This window comes from Pseudophryne corroboree, chromosome 5, assembly GCF_028390025.1.
Source record: "Pseudophryne corroboree isolate aPseCor3 chromosome 5, aPseCor3.hap2, whole genome shotgun sequence".
Classification (NCBI taxonomy): Eukaryota; Metazoa; Chordata; class Amphibia; order Anura; family Myobatrachidae; genus Pseudophryne; species Pseudophryne corroboree.
The window spans coordinates 112194329-112216741 of record NC_086448.1 but is presented as its reverse complement, the minus strand read 5'-3'; the positions used below and the strand labels follow the sequence as shown (position 1 = coordinate 112216741).

The window sequence follows — 22413 nt, the reverse complement described above, 5'->3', positions numbered from 1 at the left end:
GGAGCGATCGTGCTTAAAATCTAAGCAATCTAGTCAGATTGCTTAGATTTTAAGCAGCGATCGCTCCGTGAGTACCCCCCTTAAGAGGACAAGTGGAGGTATTGCCCATAACCTATCACATTATAGCTATCATTTATATTGTACATTCTAGGTAAATGATAGCTAGAATCTGATTGGTTGTTATCGGCAAGACCTCCACGTGTCCTTTTCAGAAGGCTTGATAACTGTCCCTTTTAAAATCTATTTACCATATTCCTGGTGATAGACCATAGAGCTGACTTTTTTTTTCTTTCTTTAACTGGATCATAAGACAGTGGGCCAGGCATCAGTGCAGTGCAGTCTGCAAATATGTACCCGCTTTGATCTAGACACACAGATTCTTGGGCTTTTACATTGCAGTTACTTGCGAACAGTCTTTCTTGCAGGATGCCATAGTATTTGGATGAAGCTTGATGGGAAATTAAAAGAACAGCTGTTTTTTGGACAGGCTTTCCAAATGGAGTACATGATATACTTAGATTTATTGTAAATGCTTCTTTCTAGTGGCTATAAAAATGCTTTAAGAATTACTGGTTTGACCCTGGAAACCACTAGCATGCAAGGTGCTAGTGGGACGCCATTCTTCTGCTGCAGAGAAGCTAATATTTAACATTGTAGTTTTAAACAAAGTAACAAAATACCTATTATTATTATTATTATTATTATTATTATTATCAGTAGTAGTAGTAGTAAGGTGTAATGGTGGCCATATCTCCTGCCCGGGGAAGGGGGGGGGGGGGGGGGATGGAACAGTGCATACTGTATACAGACATACAAGATAGACAAAACTAGTGCACACATGAAACCAAAGGGTAGGAAGGGATTAGAGCTCACAGTTGAGAAACAGAGCTGTGTGTTTGTATTGATGTATCTGTATGAGTAGTCTAGGTAGTAGAGTAGCTCTCACGAGCAGGGCCCTCTCCCCTCATGTGCTTTTACGTCTCTTAACCTATCTTCTTTTCAATACTCCCTTTGATGGCACCAAATCCTTCGGTTTTCTGCCACCCTGATACTTATTTCAGTTTTGTTTATTGACACAGCTATGTTTATATACCCTGTACTTGTCCTGTATTGTATTGAACAGTAAGTCACTGTCTTCATGTTTTGCTTATTTGTTTACTCTGTAATTGGGCGCTGCGGATGCCATTTGGCGCCATATAAGGAAATTATGTTGATAATAGGTGGGAGAAGGGTAATGGTGCCCATACAGTTGTGAGATAATCGGTGCTAACCTTCGATTTCGACCGCATCTGTGAGAGAAATCGAAGGATTGTATGCACATTTTAGGTACCTTTTGACGCCATGCGCGGGCACGCCGGTCGAATCTCGCGTCTCAAGATAGTATGTGCTGCACTTAATATTTATCGAATCGCAGTTCAATCGCATGTGTTTTTAAAAACACATGCTACATATCGCACTGCGATGTGCGATGGGCACCTGCCAGGAGCGAACGGAGGCCACTCTCACTCAGCGGTTACGTGCCCATCACGTGATTACCATGCGATCTATCGCATGATCACATGGTAATCACTTTGGCAGTTCAGGTGCGATTTCATCGCACAAGTGTATGGGCACCAGAAGTTCTAGTAAAGAGGTGGCGCTTGTCGGTGATAGTTTAAAGATGTAAAGGCTGGGCAGATTAATTGTGCATTATAGGAAATTCCATAAGAGGGTCACAGAATGAGAGAAGTCTTGTAGGACGGATTAAGAGGTTGAAATCCAAGTAGAGGCACAGGTCTAAGAGATGTACAGTAAGCAGATGAGAGGCCACGTATTCTGGGATGTGTGGAGAGGTACTAGTAGTGAGACAGTCTGTGTTGGTGAATTTGATCCATGAGGACACCGGGTCGGGAGTCAGTGTAGAGATTTGCAGAATGGTGTGGTGGATGTATAAACGAATGAGAGAAAGACCAGTCTTGTGACAGCTTGAAGCCAGGAGGTGTCAGGACCTAACATTAAAACCACTGACAGGTGAAGTGAATAACATTGATTATCTTGTTACAATGCCACCTGTCAAGGATAGGAATATATTAGGCAGCAAGTGAACAGTCCGTTTTTGAAGTTGATGTGTTGCAAGCAGGAAAGATGGGAAAACATAAGGATCTGAGTGACTTTGACAAGGGCCAAATTGTGATGGCTAGGCAACTGGGTTAGAGCCTCTCCAAAACATAGCCACAGACCAGTCAGAGTACCAATGCTTACTCCTGTGTACTTCCGAAAGCACCTACAATGGGCAGGTGAGAGACAGAACTGAACCATGAAGCATTGGCATGAATCACATTTTCTTTTACATCATGTGGGAGGCCGGGTGCTTGTGCATTTACTTGGGGACAAGATGGCACCAGGATGCACTATGGGAAGAAAACAAGCCAACAGAGAGAGTGTGATGCTCTGGCAATGTTCTGCGGAGAAACCTTGGTTCTGGCATTCATGTAAATATTACTTTGATGCGTACCATCTACTTGAACATTGTTGCGGACACAGTACACCCATTCATGGCAACGGTATTCCCTGATGGCAGTGGCCTCATTCAGCAGGATAATGTGCCCTGCCGCACTGCAAACATTGGTCAGGAATGTTTTGAGGTACATGACAGAAAGTTCAAGGGGTCTCCAAATTCTCCAGATCCAAATTACCCACATCCCATAGGATGTGCTGAAATAACAAGTCTGAGTCATGGAGACCCCACCTCACAACTTGCAGGACTTACAGGATCTGCTGCCAAGTATAGTGCCAGATAACACAGGACACCTTCAGAGGTCTTGTGGAGTCTATGCCGCGATAAAAGGCATGTTTTTTTTAGTGTGCATGGCAAAAGTAAAATTAGACGGCGCATTAGGAATGTAGTTGCACAATAGCAGCAACACTTCAAGACCTAGTAGATCTCTTCTTCAAACTTTACACTGCGTATGTTGTGTGAATATTTTCCTAAAGTGCTGTATTCTCTTTTTATGCATGCAGTGGTGGTAATGACCCCAGAGATTGTTAGCTTAAGGGTAATCACTTTATAGAATATTGCAGATGTTATAATAAGCCTTTTCCGATGCTCAGTATTTAACCAGATCTGTGATCGAAGTCATCTATTATTCTTTGTGTTTATTTCTGTTTCACAGGTAACAACAAAAGCAAAACAGGCAAAGGATTTTGTTTCCCATGCTACAGGTACGTATTCTTAGGGTTTATATTGTCAGAACTATCATTTGTTGAGGATATAATAAGATCCAACGTATAGAAAAAAGGGATACAGGCCAGTGCGGATGGTGTAATGGTTAGCATTACTGCCTCACAGCACTGAGGTCATGGGTTCCATTCCCTAACTGTGGGGTTTGTATATGCTCCCGATACTTGCGTGGGTTTCCTCCAGGTACTTCGGTTTCCTCCCACAATCCAAAAATATACTGGTAGGTTAATTGGCTTCCAACAAAAAATTAACCCTAGTGTGAATGTGTGTGCACATGTGGTAGGGAATATACATTGTAAGTTCCACTGGGGCAGGGACTGATGTGAATGGCCAAATATTCTCTGTTAAGCACTGCGGAATATGTGTGCGCTATATAAATAACTGGTAATAAATAATAAATAATTACAATCATTAGCATAAACTTATGGCAGTGGTTCCCATACTGGGTGCCTCAGGTCGCTTGTAGGGGTGCCCTGGCTTGGTGGTCCAGGACCAATTCAAATTATTTATGAACAATGTAATAGACAAAACCAATGCTGGTGGCTGCCAATCATAAAATATGTTTACAAACAGAAGCGAATCCTGTCTCTCACCACATAACTAAACCAAAGACTGACAAATAAACACTAGTTACTTAATTTTATATTTTTTTCTGAGTGTCTCAATATGAAACTTTTGGCCTAGGGGTGCAGTGAAAAAAATTCTGCTACTCTAGGGCGTGTGATTCAAAAAAGTTTGGGAACCACTGACATATGGGATAGTGCATACAGTGCTTCACTTTTTCCACATTTTGTTATGTTACAGCCTTATTCCAAACTGGAATAAATTCTTTTTTCCCCTCAAAATTCTACACACACTACCCCATAATGACAAAATGAAAAAAAAAATATGCAAATTTATTAAAAATAAATAACTTCGAAATCACAGGTACATAAGTATTCACAGCCTTTGCTCAATACTTTGTTGATGCACCTTTGGCAGCAATTACAGCCTCTAGTCTTTTTAAATGATGCCACAAGCTTGGCACACCTATCTTTGGGCAGTTTTGCCCACTCCTTTTTGCAGCACCTCTCAAGCTCCATTGAAGCCACTCCTTTGATATCTTGGCTGTGCACTTAGGGTCGTTGTCCTGCTGAAAGATGAACTGTCGCCCCAGTCTGAGGTCAAGAGCACTCTGGAGCAAATTTTCATCCAGGATGTGTCTGTACATTGCTGCATTCATCTTTCCCTCTATCCTGACTAGTCTCCCAGTTCCTGACGCTGAAAAACATGCCCACAGCATGATGCTGCCACCACCATGCTTCACTGTAGGGATGGTATTGGCCTGGTGATGAGCGGTGCCTGGTTTCCTCCAAACATGACTCCTGGCATTCACACCAAAGAGTTTAATCTTGTCTCATCAGTCCAGAGAATTTTGTTTCTCATGGTCTGAGAGTCCTTCAGGTGCATTTTAGCAAACTCCACGCAGGTTGCCATGTACATTTTACTAGTGGCTTCCGTCTGGCCACTCTACCATACAGGTTTGATTGGTGGATTGCTGCAGAGATGGTTGTCCTTCTGGAAGGTTTTCCTCTCTCCACAGAGGAATGCTGTAGCTCTGACCCCATCGGGTTCTTGGTCACCTCCCTGACTAGAGCCCTTCTCCCCCGATCGCTCAGTTTAGATGGCCGGCCAGTTCTAGGAAGAGTCCTGGTGGTTCCGAACTTCTTCCATTTACCGATGATGGAGGCCACTGTGCTCATTGCAGCAGGTATTTTTATGTAAGCTTGCGAGCAGGGCCTTCCTACCTCTGTCTGTCTGTCTGTCTGTCTTTGCCCAGTTTTGTTCTATAATTGTTGTTCTAATTGTAAAGCGCAACGGAATATGCTGCGCTATATAAGAAACTGCTAATAAATAAAATAAATAAATGTACACTTCCCCAGATTTGTGCCTCGAGACAATCCTGTCTCAGAGGTCTACAGACAATTCCTTTGTCTTCATGCTTGGTTTGTGCTCAGACATTAACTGTCAAGTGTGGGACCTTATATAGACAGGTGTGTGCCTTTCCAAGTCATGTCCAATCAACTGAATTTACCACAGGTGAACTCCAATTAAGCTGTAGGAACATCTCAAGGATGATAGGTGGAGACAGGATGCACCTGAGCTCAATTTTGAGCTTCATGGCAAAGGCTGTGGATACTTATGTACATGTGATTTCTTAATTTTTTATTTTTAATAAAACACCTTGTCATTATGGGATATTGTGTGTAGAATTTTGAGGGGAAAAATGAATTTATTCCATTTTGGAATAAAGCTGTAATATAACAAAATGTGGAAAAAGTGAAGCGCTGTGAATACTTTCCAGATGCACTGTACGTTACCTGTATTGCAGATGAAAGAGTAATAATAAGAATTTACTCACCGGTAATTCTATTTCTCGTAGTCCGTAGTGGATGCTGGGACTCCGTAAGGACCATGGGGAATAGCGGCTCCGCAGGAGACTGGGCACAACTAAAAGAAAGCTTTTGGTCTAACTGGTGTGCACTGGCTCCTCCCTCTATGACCCTCCTCCAGACCTCAGTTAGGATACTGTGCCCGGAAGAGCTGACACAATAAGGAAGGATTTTGAATCCCGGGTAAGACTCATACCAGCCACACCAATCACACCGTATAACTCGTGATACAATACCCAGTTAACAGTATGACAACAACTGAGCCTCTCAACAGATGGCTCAACAATAACCCTTTAGTTAAACAATAACTATATACAAGTATTGCAGACAATCCGCACTTGGGATGGGCGCCCAGCATCCACTACGGACTACGAGAAATAGAATTACCGGTGAGTAAATTCTTATTTTCTCTGACGTCCTAAGTGGATGCTGGGACTCCGTAAGGACCATGGGGATTATACCAAAGCTCCCAAACGGGCGGGAGAGTGCGGATGACTCTGCAGCACCGAATGGGCAAACTCTAGGTCCTCCTCAGCCAGGGTGTCAAACTTGTAGAATTTAGCAAATGTGTTTGACCCCGACCAAGTAGCTGCTCGGCAAAGTTGTAGAGCCGAGACCCCTCGGGCAGCCGCCCAAGAAGAGCCCACCTTCCTCGTGGAATGGGCTTTCACTGATTTAGGATGCGGCAGTCCAGCCGCAGAATGTGCAAGCTTTATCGTACTACAGATCCAGCGAGCAATAGTCTGTTTTGAAGCAGGTGCACCCAACTTGTTGGGCGCATACAGGATAAATAGCGAGTCAGTCTTTCTGACTCCAGCTGTCCTGGAAACATAAATTTTCAGGGCCCTGACTACGTCCAACAACTTGGAAGCCTCCAAGTCTTTTGTAGACGCAGGCACCACGATAGGTTGGTTCAGATGAAAAGCTGATACCACCTTAGGGAGAAACTGGGGACGAGTCCTCAATTCTGCCCTATCCATATGGAAAATCAGATAAGGGCTTTTACATGACAAAGCCGCCAATTCTGATACACGCCTGGCCGAGGCCAAGGCCAACAACATGACCACTTTCCACGTGATATATTTCAATTCCACGGTTTTAAGTGGCTCAAACCAATGTGACTTTAGGAAATCCAACACCACGTTGAGATCCCAAGGTGCCACTGGAGGCACAAAAGGGGGCTGAATATGCAGCACTCCCTTAACAAAAGTCTGAACTTCAGGTAGTGAAGCCAGTTCTCTCTGGAAGAAAATCGATAGAGCCGAAATCTGGACCTTAATGGAACCCAATTTGAGGCCCATAGTCACCCCTGACTGTAGGAAGTGCAGAAAACGGCCCAGCTGAAATTCCTCCTTTGGGGCCTTCCTGGCCTCACACCTTGCAACATATTTTCGCCAAATGCGGTGATAATGGTTTGCGGTCACTTCTTTCCTAGCTTTAATCAGCGTAGGAATGACTTCCGGAGGAATGCCCTTTTTCTTCAGGATCCGGTGTTCAACCGCCATGCCGTCAAACGCAGCCGCGGTAAGTCTTGGAACAGACAGGGCCCCTGCTGCAGCAGGTCCTGTCTGAGCGGCAGAGACCATGGGTCCTCTGAGATCATTTCTTGTAGTTCCGGGTACCAAGTTCTTCTTGGCCAATCCGGAACAATGAGTATAGTTCTTACTCCTCTTCTCCTTATTATCCTCAGTACCTTTGGTATGAGAGGAAGAGGAGGGAACACATAAACCGACCGGTACACCCACGGTGTCACTAGAGCGTCCACAGCTATCGCCTGCGGGTCTCTCGACCTGGCGCAATATCTTTCTAGCTTTTTGTTTAGGCGGGACGCCATCATGTCCACCTGTGGCTTTTCCCAACGGTTTACAATCAGTTGGAAGACTTCCGGGTGGAGGTCGTGTCTGCTGAGGAAGTCTGCTTCCCAGTTGTCCACTCCCGGAATGAACACTGCTGACAGTGCTAACACGTGATTTTCCGCCCATCGGAGAATCCTTGTGGCTTCTGCCATCGCCGTCCTGCTTCTTGTGCCGCCCTGTCGGTTTACATGGGCGACTGCCGTGATGTTGTCTGACTGGATCAGTACCGGCTGGTTTTGAAGCAGGGGTTTTGCCTGACTTAGGGCATTGAAAATGGCCCTCAGTTCCAGAATATTTATGTGTAGGGAAGTCTCCTGACTTGACCATAGTCCTTGGAAGTTTCTTCCCTGTGTGACTGCCCCCCAGCCTCAAAGGCTGGCATCCGTGGTCACCAGGACCCAGTCCTGTATGCCGAATCTGCGGCCCTCTTGAAGATGAGCACTTTGCAGCCACCACAGCAGAGACACCCTGGTCCTTGGAGACAGGGTTATCAGACGATGCATCTGAAGATGCGATCCGGACCACTTGTCCAACAGGTCCCACTGAAAAGTTCTCGCATGGAACCTGCCGAATGGAATTGCTTCGTAGGAAGCTACCATCTTTCCCAGGATCCGCGTGCAGTGATGCACCGACACCTGTTTTGGTTTTAGGAGGCCTCTGACTAGAGATGACAGCTCCTTGGCCTTCTCCTCCGGGAGAAACACTTTTTTCTGTTCTGTGTCCAGAACCATCCCCAGGAACAGTAGACGTGTCGTAGGGACCAGCTGTGACTTTGGAATATTTAGAATCCAGCCGTGCTGTTGTAGCACCTCCCGAGATAGTGCTACCCCGACCAACAACTGCTCCCTGGACCTCGCCTTTATCAGGAAATCGTCCAAGTACGGGATAATTAAAACTCCCTTCTTTCGAAGGAGTATCATCATTTCGGCCATTACCTTGGTAAATACCCTCGGAGCCGTGGATAGACCAAACGGCAACGTCTGGAATTGGTAATGACAATCCTGTACCACAAATCTGAGGTACTCCTGGTGAGGATGGTAAATGGGGACATGCAGGTAAGCATCCTTGATGTCCAGTGATACCATGTAATCCCCCTCGTCCAGGCTTGCAATAACCGCCCTGAGCGATTCCATCTTGAACTTGAATTTTTTTATATATGTGTTCAAGGATTTCAAATTTAAAATGGGTCTCACCGAACCGTCCGGTTTCGGTACCACAAACATTGTGGAATAGTAACCCCGTCCTTGTTGAAGTAGGGGCACTTTGACTATCACCTGCTGGGAATACAGCTTGTGAATTGCCTCTAACACTGCCTCCCTGCCTGAGGGAGTTGTTGGCAAGGCAGATTTGAAGAAACGGCGGGGGGGAGACGTCTCGATTTCCAGCTTGTACCCCTGAGATACTACTTGAAGGATCCAGGGATCCACCCGTGAGCGAGCCCACTGATTGCTGAAGTTTTTGAGACGGGCCCCCACCGTACCTGGCTCCGCCTGTGGAGCCCCAGCGTCATGCGGTGGACTTGGAGGAAGCGGGGGAGGACTTTTGCTCCTGGGAACTGGCTGTATGCTGCAGCTTTTTCCCTCTACCTCTGCCTCTGGGCAGAAAGGACGCGCCTTTAACCCGCTTGCCCTTATGGGGCCGAAAGGACTGTACCTGATAATACGGTGCTTTCTTTGGCTGTGAGGGAACATGGGGTAAAAATGTAGACTTCCCAGCTGTTGCTGTGGAAACGAGGTCCGAGAGACCATCCCCGAACAACTCCTCACCCTTATAAGGCAGAACTTCCATGTGCCTTTTGGAATCTGCATCTCCTGTCCACTGCCGAGTCCATAACCCTCTCCTGGCAGAAATGGACATTGCACTTATTTTAGATGCCAGCCGGCAAATATCCCTCTGTGCATCTCTCATGTATAAGACAGCGTCTTTAATATGCTCTACGGTTAGCAATATAGTGTCCCTGTCTAGGGTATCAATATTTTCCGACAGGGAATCTGACCACGCAGCTGCAGCACTGCACATCCATGCTGAAGCAATAGCTGGTCTCAGTATAATACCTGTGTGTGTATATACAGACTTCAGGATAGCCTCCTGCTTTATATCATCAGGTTCCTTTAGGGCGGCCGTATCCGGAGACGGTAGTGCCACCTTCTTTGACAAGCGTGTGAGCGCTTTATCCACCCTAGGGGATGTTTCCCAACGTGACCTATCCTCTGGCGGGAAAGGGTACGTCATTAGTAACCTTTTAGAAATTACCAGTTTCTTATCGGGGGAAGCCCACGCTTCTTCACACACTTCATTTAATTCCTCAGATGGAGGAAAAACTACTGGTAGTTTTTTCTCTCCAAACATAATACCCTTTTTTGTGGTACCTGGGGTAACATCAGAAATATGCAACACATTTTTCATTGCCTCAATCATGTAACGTGTGGCCCTATTGGAAGTTACATTAGTCTCATCGTCGTCGACACTGGAGTCAGTATCCGTGTCGACATCTGTGTCTGCCATCTGAGGTAGCGGGGGTTTTAGAGCCCCTGATGGCTTTTGAGACGCCTGGGCAGGCACAGGCTGAGAAGCCGGCTGTCCCATATTTGGTATGTCGTCAAACCTTTTATGTAAGGAGTCGACACTGTCACGTAATTCCTTCCACATAACCATCCACTCAGGTGTCGACCCCGCAGGGGGTGACATCACATTTATCGGCATCTGCTCCGCCTCCACGTAAGCCTCCTCATCAAACATGTCGACACAGCCGTACCGACACACCGCACACACACAGGGAATGCTCTGACAGAGGACAGGACCCACAAAGCCCTTTGGGGAGACAGAGAGAGAGAGTATGCCAGCACACACCAGAGCGCTATATAACACTGGGATTAACGCTATAACTGAGTGTTTTCCCTTATAGCTGCTTTCATATATATATATATATATATATATATATATATATACTGCTGCGCCTAAATTTAGTGCCCCCCCTCTCGTTTTTACCCTTTTGAAGCTTGAAACTGCAAGGGAGAGCCAGGGAGCGATCCTTCCAGCGGAGCTGTGAGGGAAAAATGGCGCCAGTGTGCTGATGGAGATAGCCCCGCCCCTTTTTCGGCTGACTTTTCTCCCGCTTTTTTTATGGATTCTGGCAGGGGTATTTATCACATATATAGCCTCTGGGACTATATATTGTGATTTTTTGCCAGCCAAGGTATGAATATTGCTGCTCAGGGCGACCCCCCCCAGCGCCCTGCACCCATCAGTGACCGGAGTGTGAGGTGTGCATGAGGAGCAATGGCGCACAGCTGCAGTGCTGTGCGCTACCTTGTTGAAGACCGAAGTCTTCTGCCGCCGATTTTCAGGACCATCTTCATGCTTCTGGCTCTGTAAGGGGGACAGCGGCGCGGCTCCGGGACCGAACGATCGAGGTCGGGTCCTGTGTTCGATCCCTCTGGAGCTATTGGTGTCCAGTAGCCTAAGAAGCCCAAACTATCTCCACTCAGGTAGGTTCGCTTCTTCTCCCCTTAGTCCCTCGTAGCAGTGAGTCTGTTGCCAGCAGATCTCACTGAAAATAAAAAACCTAAAATATACTTTCTTTTCTAGGAGCTCAGGAGAGCCCCTAGTGTGCATCCAGCTCAGCCGGGCACAAGATTCTAACTGAGGTCTGGAGGAGGGTCATAGAGGGAGGAGCCAGTGCACACCAGTTAGACCAAAAGCTTTCTTTTAGTTGTGCCCAGTCTCCTGCGGAGCCGCTATTCCCCATGGTCCTTACGGAGTCCCAGCATCCACTTAGGACGTCAGAGAAATATGAGTTCCCAATTGTAAAGCACCTCATATTGGCATTATAAAAATATATTGTAATAATAATACGGCCAGTGTGAAAGTAGCTCTGCATCTTAAGGTTGTATTTTGTATGGTAAATTGCTGAGCAGCAAACACTTGCATCTTTAGCCAATTTTATCAGTGCCTGATTGATTTCAGGTCGCTTACATTATGTGCAGTAGGCTATAAGGATAGATCATGGCTATTGTACTGACGCATTTTGCCACTTCATGTCTGATAGATGCTGGCTGTTGTTGTTCTTTAGATCTTTGGCCTTTGAAGTTGCAGTTTGTGTGGACACCTTCAGAATTATTTAATCACATAGCAAAGAAGTGCAGGATTCACCATAGGAAAAATCGGAGCCTTAAGGGGGGTACTCACGGGAGAGATGTGTGCTGAGCGATCTTAACACAGACCGCTCAGCACACATCTCTCACCCCGCTCAGCACAGCGCGATGTGCTGAGCGAGGGGGAAAGCCGACGGGGGGCCGCTCACTTCACACAACGGTGAAGTGAGCGACCCGCTAGATTGAGCCTGCATGCAGCTCAATCTAGCATCGGCGATAGCGATGCGCGGGGCCGCGCATCGCTATCGCTGGAGGGCATACACACGGCAGATCCGTGCTTAAAATCTAAGCAATCTAGCAAGATTGCTTAGATTTTAAGCACGGATCTCTCCGTGTGTACCCCCCTTTAGGACATCTGAATTATACCGCATTAGCAATTTTATATCAGTGAAACCTGCATGCCAATTAAAACATTTTAATATGAATATAAATTATTTTGAAGTCTTTCATCCTAATATTTTAAGTAATCAGTGAAATTTAGGCTCAGTTGCTAGTTTGCTTTTCGCCTGCCTTCTGATAGGTGACCGCACCCTGACCACACCCATGAGGACATTAATATGCACTTAGCGCCACCTTTAACTCTGTAACGTTTCAGTGCCCCCCAATAGCTGCACACTTTGTACACAGTACTAGTGATGGCCTTGTGTATCGTACTGTGATACAATAGTTATCTGTAACCTCATCTAAGCACAGAAATAATAGATTTTGCTAATAATGTAAGTTTTTAAAACTCATCTGCTGGTCTGTAGGTCTTACAGATATTCTTATTCCTTCCAGGTACCGTTAGATTATCTGACTTGAAGTGTACTGCGAAGACAAGTGTGATATTACCTGACAGCATAATCACTCAGCGGGATGAAGATGAGCCTGATTATGAGGACATCTCCGCTAGTCAGGGCGAGGCCCCCGCGGCAGCAGCACGAGCCCGCAAGAGGAAGACGACAAAAACAATGGACACAGCCCTTTCAATAAAAGAAGAGGCAGAGGAGAAGATGAGGGGCAGGCGGCAAAGAGACTTTGATACAGAGCAAGAGGTGGAAATCCTTGGTGACGGTGAGGATGAGAGCAGGAAAAAGGAGCGTAGTCGCGTTTTAGAAGAACTGTGGACGCAAAACCAGCAGAAGCTCCTGGAACTGGCACTGCAGCAGTATCCAAAGGGAACAGCGGAACGCTGGGATAAAATAGCCAAATGTGTGCCTGGAAAATCTAAGGTGACTGGAACATATATTACTCTACTGCTGTGTTCCGATAATATTTCATAAATTAAATCTCATCGATCCTTTCCCCCATGTGGTGGTGATAGTTGTTTTTAGCAGGATATTGGCCATGGGAGGGCTATTCAATTACCCATGATCATTGATCGCGGGTAATTGTGTTGCTGGGGGCTATTCAATTAGCCCCGATAAGCTGGCGCGAGCTGCAGCTTATCTGAGATATTTTTTCACCTATCGGAGAAACATAGGGAATAATAAATGTTTTCTTCGCACCTAATCGAATACCCCCCATAGTATGGTTCTTTTTTCACTTATTTATTTTTTTAAAACAAAGCACTTTTTGGTTTTTGTACTGCCAAATTATTCCCATTTTTAAATGAGGACTAGAAGCTAACATGATTATTTAGATGATTAAAGTGTCACCAGGTCAGCAATAGTAAGTGGTCAGAAGGTAGCAGTAGAATTAAAGGAGCGCCCCTTATAACAAACCCATGCAGAGACCGGTACCCATTAGGAAGGTTGGGTAATAAGTAACGTGTGTAAAAGGAACAGTATCCTCTGCTTTCAGCTGTTTGATAAGAACGGTTCTTGCATTGTGTTTGGTAAATATCTATTATTTCAGACTTTGTTTGTAATCCACGTTCTCAACCCAAGTGCCGGCAACATGGCTCAACCATACTGATGTAGCTTATGTCACATTTGTTGGGAAGAGAATTGTTGTATAATACAGTAGTGGACATGTGGGTTTGTCATTCAGTAACCGCCTAGTAATGTGAAATTCCCATTCCAGGAGAGTTCCCTCAGCTTTTATTACTCAGAGGCCACATTCTAGTTAAAACAAACCTTTGGTGACCAACAAGAGGCCACCATGAAAGGCATTACAGCAAAAGGCAGGCTCTTTTCATCTCGCGTACAATTGTGTACTGCTATTTACCTCTACTTTTCATTAAGGCTTCTACAGTGCACTCCAAACGGGGACGGTCCCTTTTCAGCAGCATGCATATTTGCTTTGTGTGTGGAGTTTTGTGAGATTGACGTACTCCGCTCTAATACGGCCCTGTGTTTATTTCTGGTGGACCTCTCTCTAATAACTGTGGCCATGGTTACCAGCGTGCACGCCGTACTCTAATGGCAGTCAGAGGAGGTTAAAGGGCACACCACACAAGCTCCCGCATCTGCTGGATCATTAAGGAGTGTGCAACTGCCCAAATTATACAGTACTTTTAAGAAGCAATTGACAGTCACAGCCGCATCACTTTGATAATTAAAATAGTGGCCTTACTTTTATAGAAAATAAAATCTTGAGGAAAAAAATATGACGTCACTGTAGAATCCGATATCATCCTCTCCTTTGTCGCCTTTGTTTAAAATGATCTTGTTTGCTGGAGATCTGTAAATTCCTAGATCACCTGGGTGTTAATCATGCAGGATTCCTCCTTTGTATCAGTGCCTATTTATTATACGGTTAGGGTATAATAAACTCTGTGACTAGTTATTATCAGAGTGTCAGTCTCTTGTGTAGACAGTCCCACAGGGTCCTTTGTCTTGAATACAACACAATCACACCGACGCTTGTTGTGAAGCCTTTATACATTGCTTCCTGGCTGTTTTGGCAGCGCTTTGTACAGGTGAAAACCACACGCTGTAATTTAGGGTTAAAGATAATATGCCAGTAGTTTTGTTATTTTTTGCCTTTTCCTTCACTATTTTATTAATTAGATTTGTTTATCTTGTTTTTCTTTTAACCACTTAACTGACTAATATTTTTTCCAAAAATGCTCCTCAAATTTTCATTTTTTTATTATCACATTATGTAAATAGCTATTCAAACCCAATTCAGTATAATTTTATTAACAAATATACAGGGTTTTTTTTTATATAAATAATGCTGATTAAGGGTTAAATAGCTCTTACTATACTATACTATACTTACTATAATTATTTGATAATTTCAAAAATCAACAATTTTGGAACATTTTTGGAAGTTGATTTATACAGTTAGTAAAAATTCTATTATATATATATATATATATATATATATATATGATAGGGGGGAGAAATATTTGCGCCACTTGTGTACAACACCAAATGATCTAGGATCCACGTATAGAAAATTAATGACACTCCCTAGGAATTAGCACAGGGCGTCAGCTGTCCCCCAAAGAACACAGGGATGGTAATTCCCTGAAACAACGAGTAATGCACACAGGGGGGTGGGGGATATAGCGGTTTATATATATAGTACTGTGCAAAAGTTTTAGGCAGGTGTGGGAAAAATGCTGCAAAGTAAGAATGCTTTCAAAAACAAAAGTGCTAATAGTTTATTTTTATCAATTAACAAAATGCAAAGTGAATGAACAGGATAAATCTACATAGTGTATATATAATAGTATACACTGTATCTATAGTGTATACTACACTGGTGGCAGGCACACATGGGTGACAATGCTTTTAAAAACGTAAGATGTTTGTATTTATCCTCCTATATAATAAAAGGCTAATGCTGCTCCTTACCTCTATGGGGGGAATTCAAGCGGTTTGCGCCGACAGCAACTAGATTGTGCCCGACAGAGCAATTCAAGTGTTGCTCTGTTCTGGGGCGCACAGCCGCCGGTGCTGACCTTATTTTTATGTTGTTCCATCATTTTCAGGAAGCGATCTTAATGATTACCCATCACTACTAGCTGGTTGGGAGTGACAGCAGAAGGAGGCGGAGCTGCTGTACTGCAGACAGCCCAGGCTGATGGGAAATACTATTAGGATCCACCTTGCAGCCGTTCCCACCATTGCCTGGATCCTGGGGAGAGTAGAGACATCGACGTCACAGGCGTCTCTGACATATCAGGGAAAGCCCAGCTTGGCGTGGTCACATCTGATGCAACCACGCCAAGCAGATGGTTAAACCTGGTCACATTTTTGCAGCCACATGCAACAATCAAATTGCCCATCCAAGCCTCCAACTGTTCTTGACACTATACTCTGTAGGGTTTGCTTTCTGTCCTCTCTGCGTTTGGTCTTTGCACCAGCAACACAGCAGCAGATGCTTTGACCTTTTAATGAACCTCTTACTTATTCCAGCAATGACCATTCTCCAGTCAGCACTGCATCATTTTCCTGTGTCCTGTTTTCCATTTCTTTGATCCCAACAGCCGCAGACTGTCTTTGTGAGAACTAAACAGGTGACGGCCCTAGTTACAAGTGCTTATTAAGATTCACAGAAGCTGGAGGCTTCAAGAGGATCCGCCTCCAATTGCAGGAGAATTAGTTGTATCTACAGTACAGGAAAGTACTAGATAAAAGCAACAAATTAGTTGCAAACAGATGCAGCTAAATAAATGTTTCCGATATGGAGGGAAAATAGATACAGCCTAGCCAGTATGCAGCCTGTCCTCCTAATGACCAATCTCAAATATGCTAGAAAGTACACACTCTTTCATACCTTTGTTTCGGAATAATACACTATATGGGTCAGAGGGTGGTATAAGGCACTTGTCGTGTGTTTTATGCTGTTTGGGTGACATGGGGCGTTTGTCTTGTGGTATACACTGTGTGGGTGGTATGGGGTGCATCTCTTGCATGATACACTGTTTTGGTGGTAAGAGGCGCTTGTCGTGTGTTAGACACTTTTGGGCGGTATGAGGAGCTTGTTATTTGTGATACACTGGGTGGTATGAGGCATGTGTTGTGCGTGATACACTGTGTGGGTGGTATGGGGCACTTGTGCGTGATACACTGTATGGGTGGTGTGAGGCGCTTGCCGTGCGATATACACTCAGTGTTATGGGGCACTTGGCGTGCATTATACACTGTGTGGGTGGTATGAGGCGCTTATCGTACATTATATATTGTTTGGGTAGCATGAGGCACTTGGCGTGCATTATACACTGGGTGGTATGAGGCGCTTATCGTACATTATATATTGTTTGGGTAGCATGAGGCACTTGGCGTGCATTATACACTGTGGGTGGTATGAGGCGCTTATCGTACATGATATATTGTTTGGGTAGCATGAGGCACTTGGCGTGCACTATACACTGTGTGGGTGGTATAAGGTGCTTATCGTACATGATATATTGTTTGGGTAGTATGAGGCACTTATCGTGCGTTATACACTGTTTGGATGGTATGAGGCGCTTGCTGTGCGTGCTACACTGTTTGGGTGGTATGAGGCACTTATCGTGTGGGATACACTGGATGGTATGGGGCACTTATCGTGTGGGATACACTGTTTGGATGGTATGGGGCACTTGTCTGAATGTAGCCTTTGGCTTTATGAGATTTCTTTATACAAACAGATGATTGGGTAAATTTGATGGGAGGCCACTAGTGGAATGATTGTGAACTATGATACGGTAAAAGTATACATTTGATATAGTTTTGAAATAGCCTTGTATCCTTTTCCAGACTGCTCAGCTGTGTCATGGCCCATGTCTGTTTTCTCTTTTTATTTATTTTATATAGATAGCGGTGCTACACTTTCTGATCAAATAATGAATTGCACATGATTAGCAATACTTTTCAGCACATAGCTTATGTCATGTTGTATTATTATTTGAATTAAATATTTTACAAAGTAAAATCAAATAGCTCAGTGAGTAAGGGGTTTGACTGGATGCAACAGGTTATGGGTTTGAATCCTGGATATGGCAGTGTATTGAAATGTATTATTTAATAAAGGGTATTGTAACTGAATAACAACGAGCTCTCAAGTTAAGTGCATGAATGTGATATAAAGAGGATTTGTGTCCAAATTTTGTTATGCACCTTATGTTCCTATTGGAAAAATTGGGAAGGAGGGGTGGGGTGGACACCGATTCTCTGTCTGGCACAGGGCACCAAAAAGTCTAGTTAGACTCTGCCTTTTCACATAAACTGTTTCATGTATGCTTGCAACGTTTGCCTTATTGAGTAGACGTCAACATGTGTGGATGATGATCATATATACAGTAATTCTGTTTTTGTTTCCCCTGCAGGAAGACTGTGTATGCAGGTATAAGATGCTAGTGGAGCTGGTGCAAAAGAGGAAGCAGGCCAAAAGCTGAGGATGGACAGCAGAGGCGGTAGAAGCGTGAGCAGTATTGGACCTCAGTATTCTTTTCAACAGTCATGTGCCTTAGAATTAAATACATGTATTAAAACTGCCATCATCATGTGCTTAATAATTAAAAAACAAATATTTTTATACCAAATTTGGTTTATCTTCTTCTTATGGTCGCTTATAAAAGCAAATTTTGTATTTTGGTAAAAACAAAAAATTAACAAAAAATAAAATGTGGTGGGTAGGGAAAGTTTTAAGTATTTCCTTTGTTTCTTTTAAGTTCAGTGATCGCTTCAGTGAATTTCCTTGGGACCACTGCTGTTGCCAGAATTGTATCAATTCCCACCGTGTGTTCCTGATGCCTAGACATTGCTGTATGCAGAACTTATATAGACACAACTAATGAGACCCATACATCTGCATTGTATTTCCATAATTCTCTGTTCTTCCCTGGTCAGGGTAATCTGGGAAATCCAACATGTTGGAAATTCCTGATTCACTGATTCCGACCAAAATGTTATCGGGATCAATGAGTCAGGATTTTTATCAGGCTGAAATTCCTCTGTGGGGCGTCGGGGAATTGTGGCGCTGATGTGTGGTACGCGTTACAGGCATGGTGGATTGCTGGTACAGAGGTGTGCTCATTCACCTAGTATTGGATTACCATATGGCGTGAGACACTAGACGTAACTTAGATGCTCCACCACTGGTTGCAATTCCAGTACTACTGTTTGTTTTCCTGAATATTTATTGTGTACTAGACACACCAGCTTAACAGTTTTGGCATAAAGCAATTGCCAGAAATTTGCAGATGAAGCGATACTTAGCGCGAGGCATGGTGCGGGTCACTCCGAACTGTGTCTTTTGCTGTTCTAGCCAGATTAGTGACTAAATTGCACTCAAAAAAGTGCATGTAAAGTATTCCGGTACCCGTGCATTGTTCTAGTAGTCTCTGATGGGACCCTTGGTGCTGCTAAATCGCAAATCTGTATGTCCATGATAGATGCATCTAGGTGGAAGTTCACTTTAATTTACTATTTAACAAGAAACTGATTATATATGGAAGGGTTTTTCACTGCAGTCCTCAAATTCCCCTAACAGGTCATGTTTTCAGTGTCCCTGTCTGTGTATCAATTACTGACCCAGGCAAAAAAAATCATTAAATCACCTGTGCATGATTAAAGAAATCCAGAAAATTCAAAGAAACATGACCTATCAGCAGTCGGAAAGCCCCTGATTTATGGTGAGTACCCCATGAAAGCTGGACCCACCTGCGTCACTCATTAGGGGAGATGAACAATGAAAGTCTTGGTATTCCCATCCGCTGGGGTATGTTATTTTGTCATTGTCTGTGACTCTGGAAATGGGCAATGCTTTGTATTTTCCACTCTACAGGTTTTGGCTGTACATTCCTACAGCATTCCAGATCAACCCAAGAAAGAAGCAGCAGGTATTATATACACACTGGAATGCCTGGTTAGCTTGTGTCTCCAGGCTTAAATAGAGCCAATCACATAGAAATGAATGACACACTCCATAGATCAGCAAATAGATTTTATTAGCAGGTAGTTGCTGTCCAGGGACGTGCAGTCAGGGGAGGCAGTGCCTCCCCTGTCAATCTCCCCTGTCATTAATGATTACAATAATATAAAAAAGATACTTATGACACATATTCTGTGTCCTAAGTATATGCTTTATATTATTGTAATCATTTCTATATTTTAAAACAGGTTAAAAATGTTTTTAGAGGCACCGAGAGCGGTGCCTCCTGTGTATAATGACAAAGGGCCGGAAGCAAGGGGCTGGCAGGGGGCGGGGCCAAGGAGAGGGCTGTAAAAGCCCATTAAAAAAAGAAGTATAAGCGGCACTAGTATATGTGCCTCAGTGACAGGGGCGTGCCATCAGCCCATATGAATGCACGCCCCTGTCACTGATTCAAATATGATTGGGTACTAGAATTTGTGCTCACCATGTGGACCAGCCTACTTTCCCTGTACGCTCATCGGCTACTACCGACTCGAATCCCGCTGGCCACTTCCGTTCCTCCTGCAGTTATGCCGAAGAGACCATGGCGATGGGCGCTGCTGACTTCACCCCCCCCCCCGCTCAGCGCCGCTGATCACCCGCAAAACCGCCGGCTCCGCTCATCACCTCCAGTCCCGCTGGTGCTGCTGCTCATCACTCCATCCGCTCACCCCACCCCCCGCTGGTGCTGCTGCTGCTCATCACTCCATCCGCCCCCCCCCCCCCCCCCCTGCTGGTGTTGCTGCTCATCTCTCTCCCCCCCGCCCCCCGCTGGTGCTGCTGCTCAACACTCCATCCGCCCCCCGCTGGTGCTCATCACTCCATCCGCCCCCCCCCCCCTGCTGGTGTTGCTGCTCATCACTCCCCCCCCCGCTGGTGCTGCTGCTCCACACTCCATCCGCCCCCCACCCCCCGCTGGTGCTGCTGCTCATCACTCCATCCGCCCCCCCCGCTGGTGTTGCTGCTCATCACTCCCCCCGCTGGTGCTGCTGCTCAACACTCCATCCGCCCCCCACCCCCCCGCTGGTGCTGCTGCTCATCACTCCCCCCGCTGGTGTTGCTGCTCATCACCCCCCCGCTGGTGCTGCTGCTCATCACTCCATCCCATCCCCCCCCCCCCCCCCCCCGCTGGTGCTGCTGCTCATCACTCCCACCCTGGTACTGCTGCTCATCACTCCCCCCAACCCCCCCCCCCGCTGGTGCTGCTGCTCGTTACCCAAACCCCCCCCCCCTGATGGTGCTGCTGCTCATCACTCCCCCCCCCCCCCCCCCCTGGTACTGCTGCTCATCGCCGCCCCCCCCCCCCCCTGCAGCTGCTCATCACCCCCCCCCCCTCGCTGGTGCTGCTCATCACCCCTCCCGCTGGTGCTGCTCATCACTCCCCCCTCACCGCTGCTGCTGCTCATCACTCCCCCCTTCCCCCACTGGTGCTGCTCATCACGCCCCCCCCACTGCTGCTGCTCATCACTCCCCCCGCTGGTGCTTCTCATCACCCTCACCCCCCCACCCGCTGGTGCTGCTCATCACTCCCCCCCCCCCCCCCCCCCCCGCTGCTGCTGCTCATCACTCCCCAACCCCCCCCCCCCCCCCCCCCGCTGGTGCTGCTCATCACCCCCCCCTCCCGCTGGTGCTGCTCACCACCCCCACCCCTCCCGCGCTGGTGCTGCTCATCGCCCCCCCCTCCCGCTGCTGCTGCTCATCACTCCCCCCCCCTGCTGGTGATGCTCATCACCCACCCCCCCCCCTCCCGCTGGTGCTGCTCATCACCCCCCCCCCCCTCCCGCTGGTGCTGCTCATCACATCCCCCCCCTCCCCCCTCCCGCTGGTGCTGCTCATCACTCCCCCCCCCCCCCCCCCCCCCCGCTGGTGCTGCTCATCATGCTCATCACTCCCCCCTCCCACTGGTGCTGCTCATCAAACACCCCCCACCCCGCTCACCGCCAGTGAGTGGTACACTTATTCAGCTCTCCAGTACCCAGCATGTTCTCATTGAGGGAACCAGACTCTCATATATATATATATAGGGTAATAACTTTTTATCAAGTGATTGTATAATAGGCCCTACACACTGTCCGATATTACTGCACGATATGAACGATCTCGTTCATTAATGAACGAGATAACGTTCATATCGTGCAGTGTGGAGTCACCAGCGATGAACGATGCGCGGCCCCGCGCTCGTTCATCGCTGGTGACATGTTGGCTGTACATGCAGGCCAATATGGACGAGATCGTCCATATTGGCCTGCAAGTCTACGGAGCCGGGTGACGGGGGGAGTTAAGAAACTTCACTCCCCCCGTCACTGCCCCCCCCGCCGCCGGGTCGGCCGTCGGGCACCTCGGCGGCACATCGTATAATGTGTAGGGCCCATTAGTTATTGGTCTCCCGAACTTGAGTTCCCAATCTCATTTACCCTGGTTAGAATTTTGTTGTGAAAGATGTTCATCACCGTTGGTGCCCCCCATCACCCCCGCTGGTGCCGCTCATCACCCCCACCCCCACTCATTAAAGTCATCAACCCCGGCGCCGCTCATTAAAGTCACCAGCCCAAAGCTCACCTCTCATCACCCCCAGCCCCCCCCCCCGCTGCTCATCACAGCTGCTCATTTCTCATTCCCCCCCCCCCCCCCCTCACTGCCGCCCGCCGTTCACCCGCCAGCTGAGCTGGGCTGTCAGCTGGAGGGAGCGCAGGAGAAGTTGCAGAGGCTTGGCCGCAGCATCTGGGAATATGTGAGAGACCACAGCCGCTATTGGTGACTGGTGAGTAGCTTGTAAACTCCCAAACTCCCCCCATCCAGTGGCGCCAATCTTATCTTTTTGCCGGTGGGTGCCGTGACGTAATTACGTCGCAGTGGCTGCACACACAACAGATCAGGAGGCTGACTGTGAGCTGGGGGTGGAGCTGCGGGCCGAGGAATTTACGTGGCTCCACCCCCAGCTCACAGTCAGCCTCCTGGTCTCTGGGGTATTGGGC

At 46.5% G+C, this 22413-nt stretch overlaps 1 protein-coding gene across 1 annotated transcript in view; it reads left to right on the top strand.

The window, feature by feature from the left end:
• The window catches only part of DNAJC1 (DnaJ heat shock protein family (Hsp40) member C1), a 274628-nt gene extending 256563 nt beyond the window's left edge, over positions 1-18065 (top strand). The window contains exons 10-12 of the mRNA XM_063921576.1: positions 3153-3201; positions 12440-12873; positions 17850-18065. Coding sequence (XP_063777646.1) covers positions 3153-3201; positions 12440-12873; positions 17850-17918 — 552 coding nt within the window. The 3' untranslated portion in view covers positions 17919-18065. The remainder of the gene's footprint in view (positions 1-3152; positions 3202-12439; positions 12874-17849) is intronic.
• The last annotated feature ends 4348 nt before the right edge of the window (positions 18066-22413 follow it).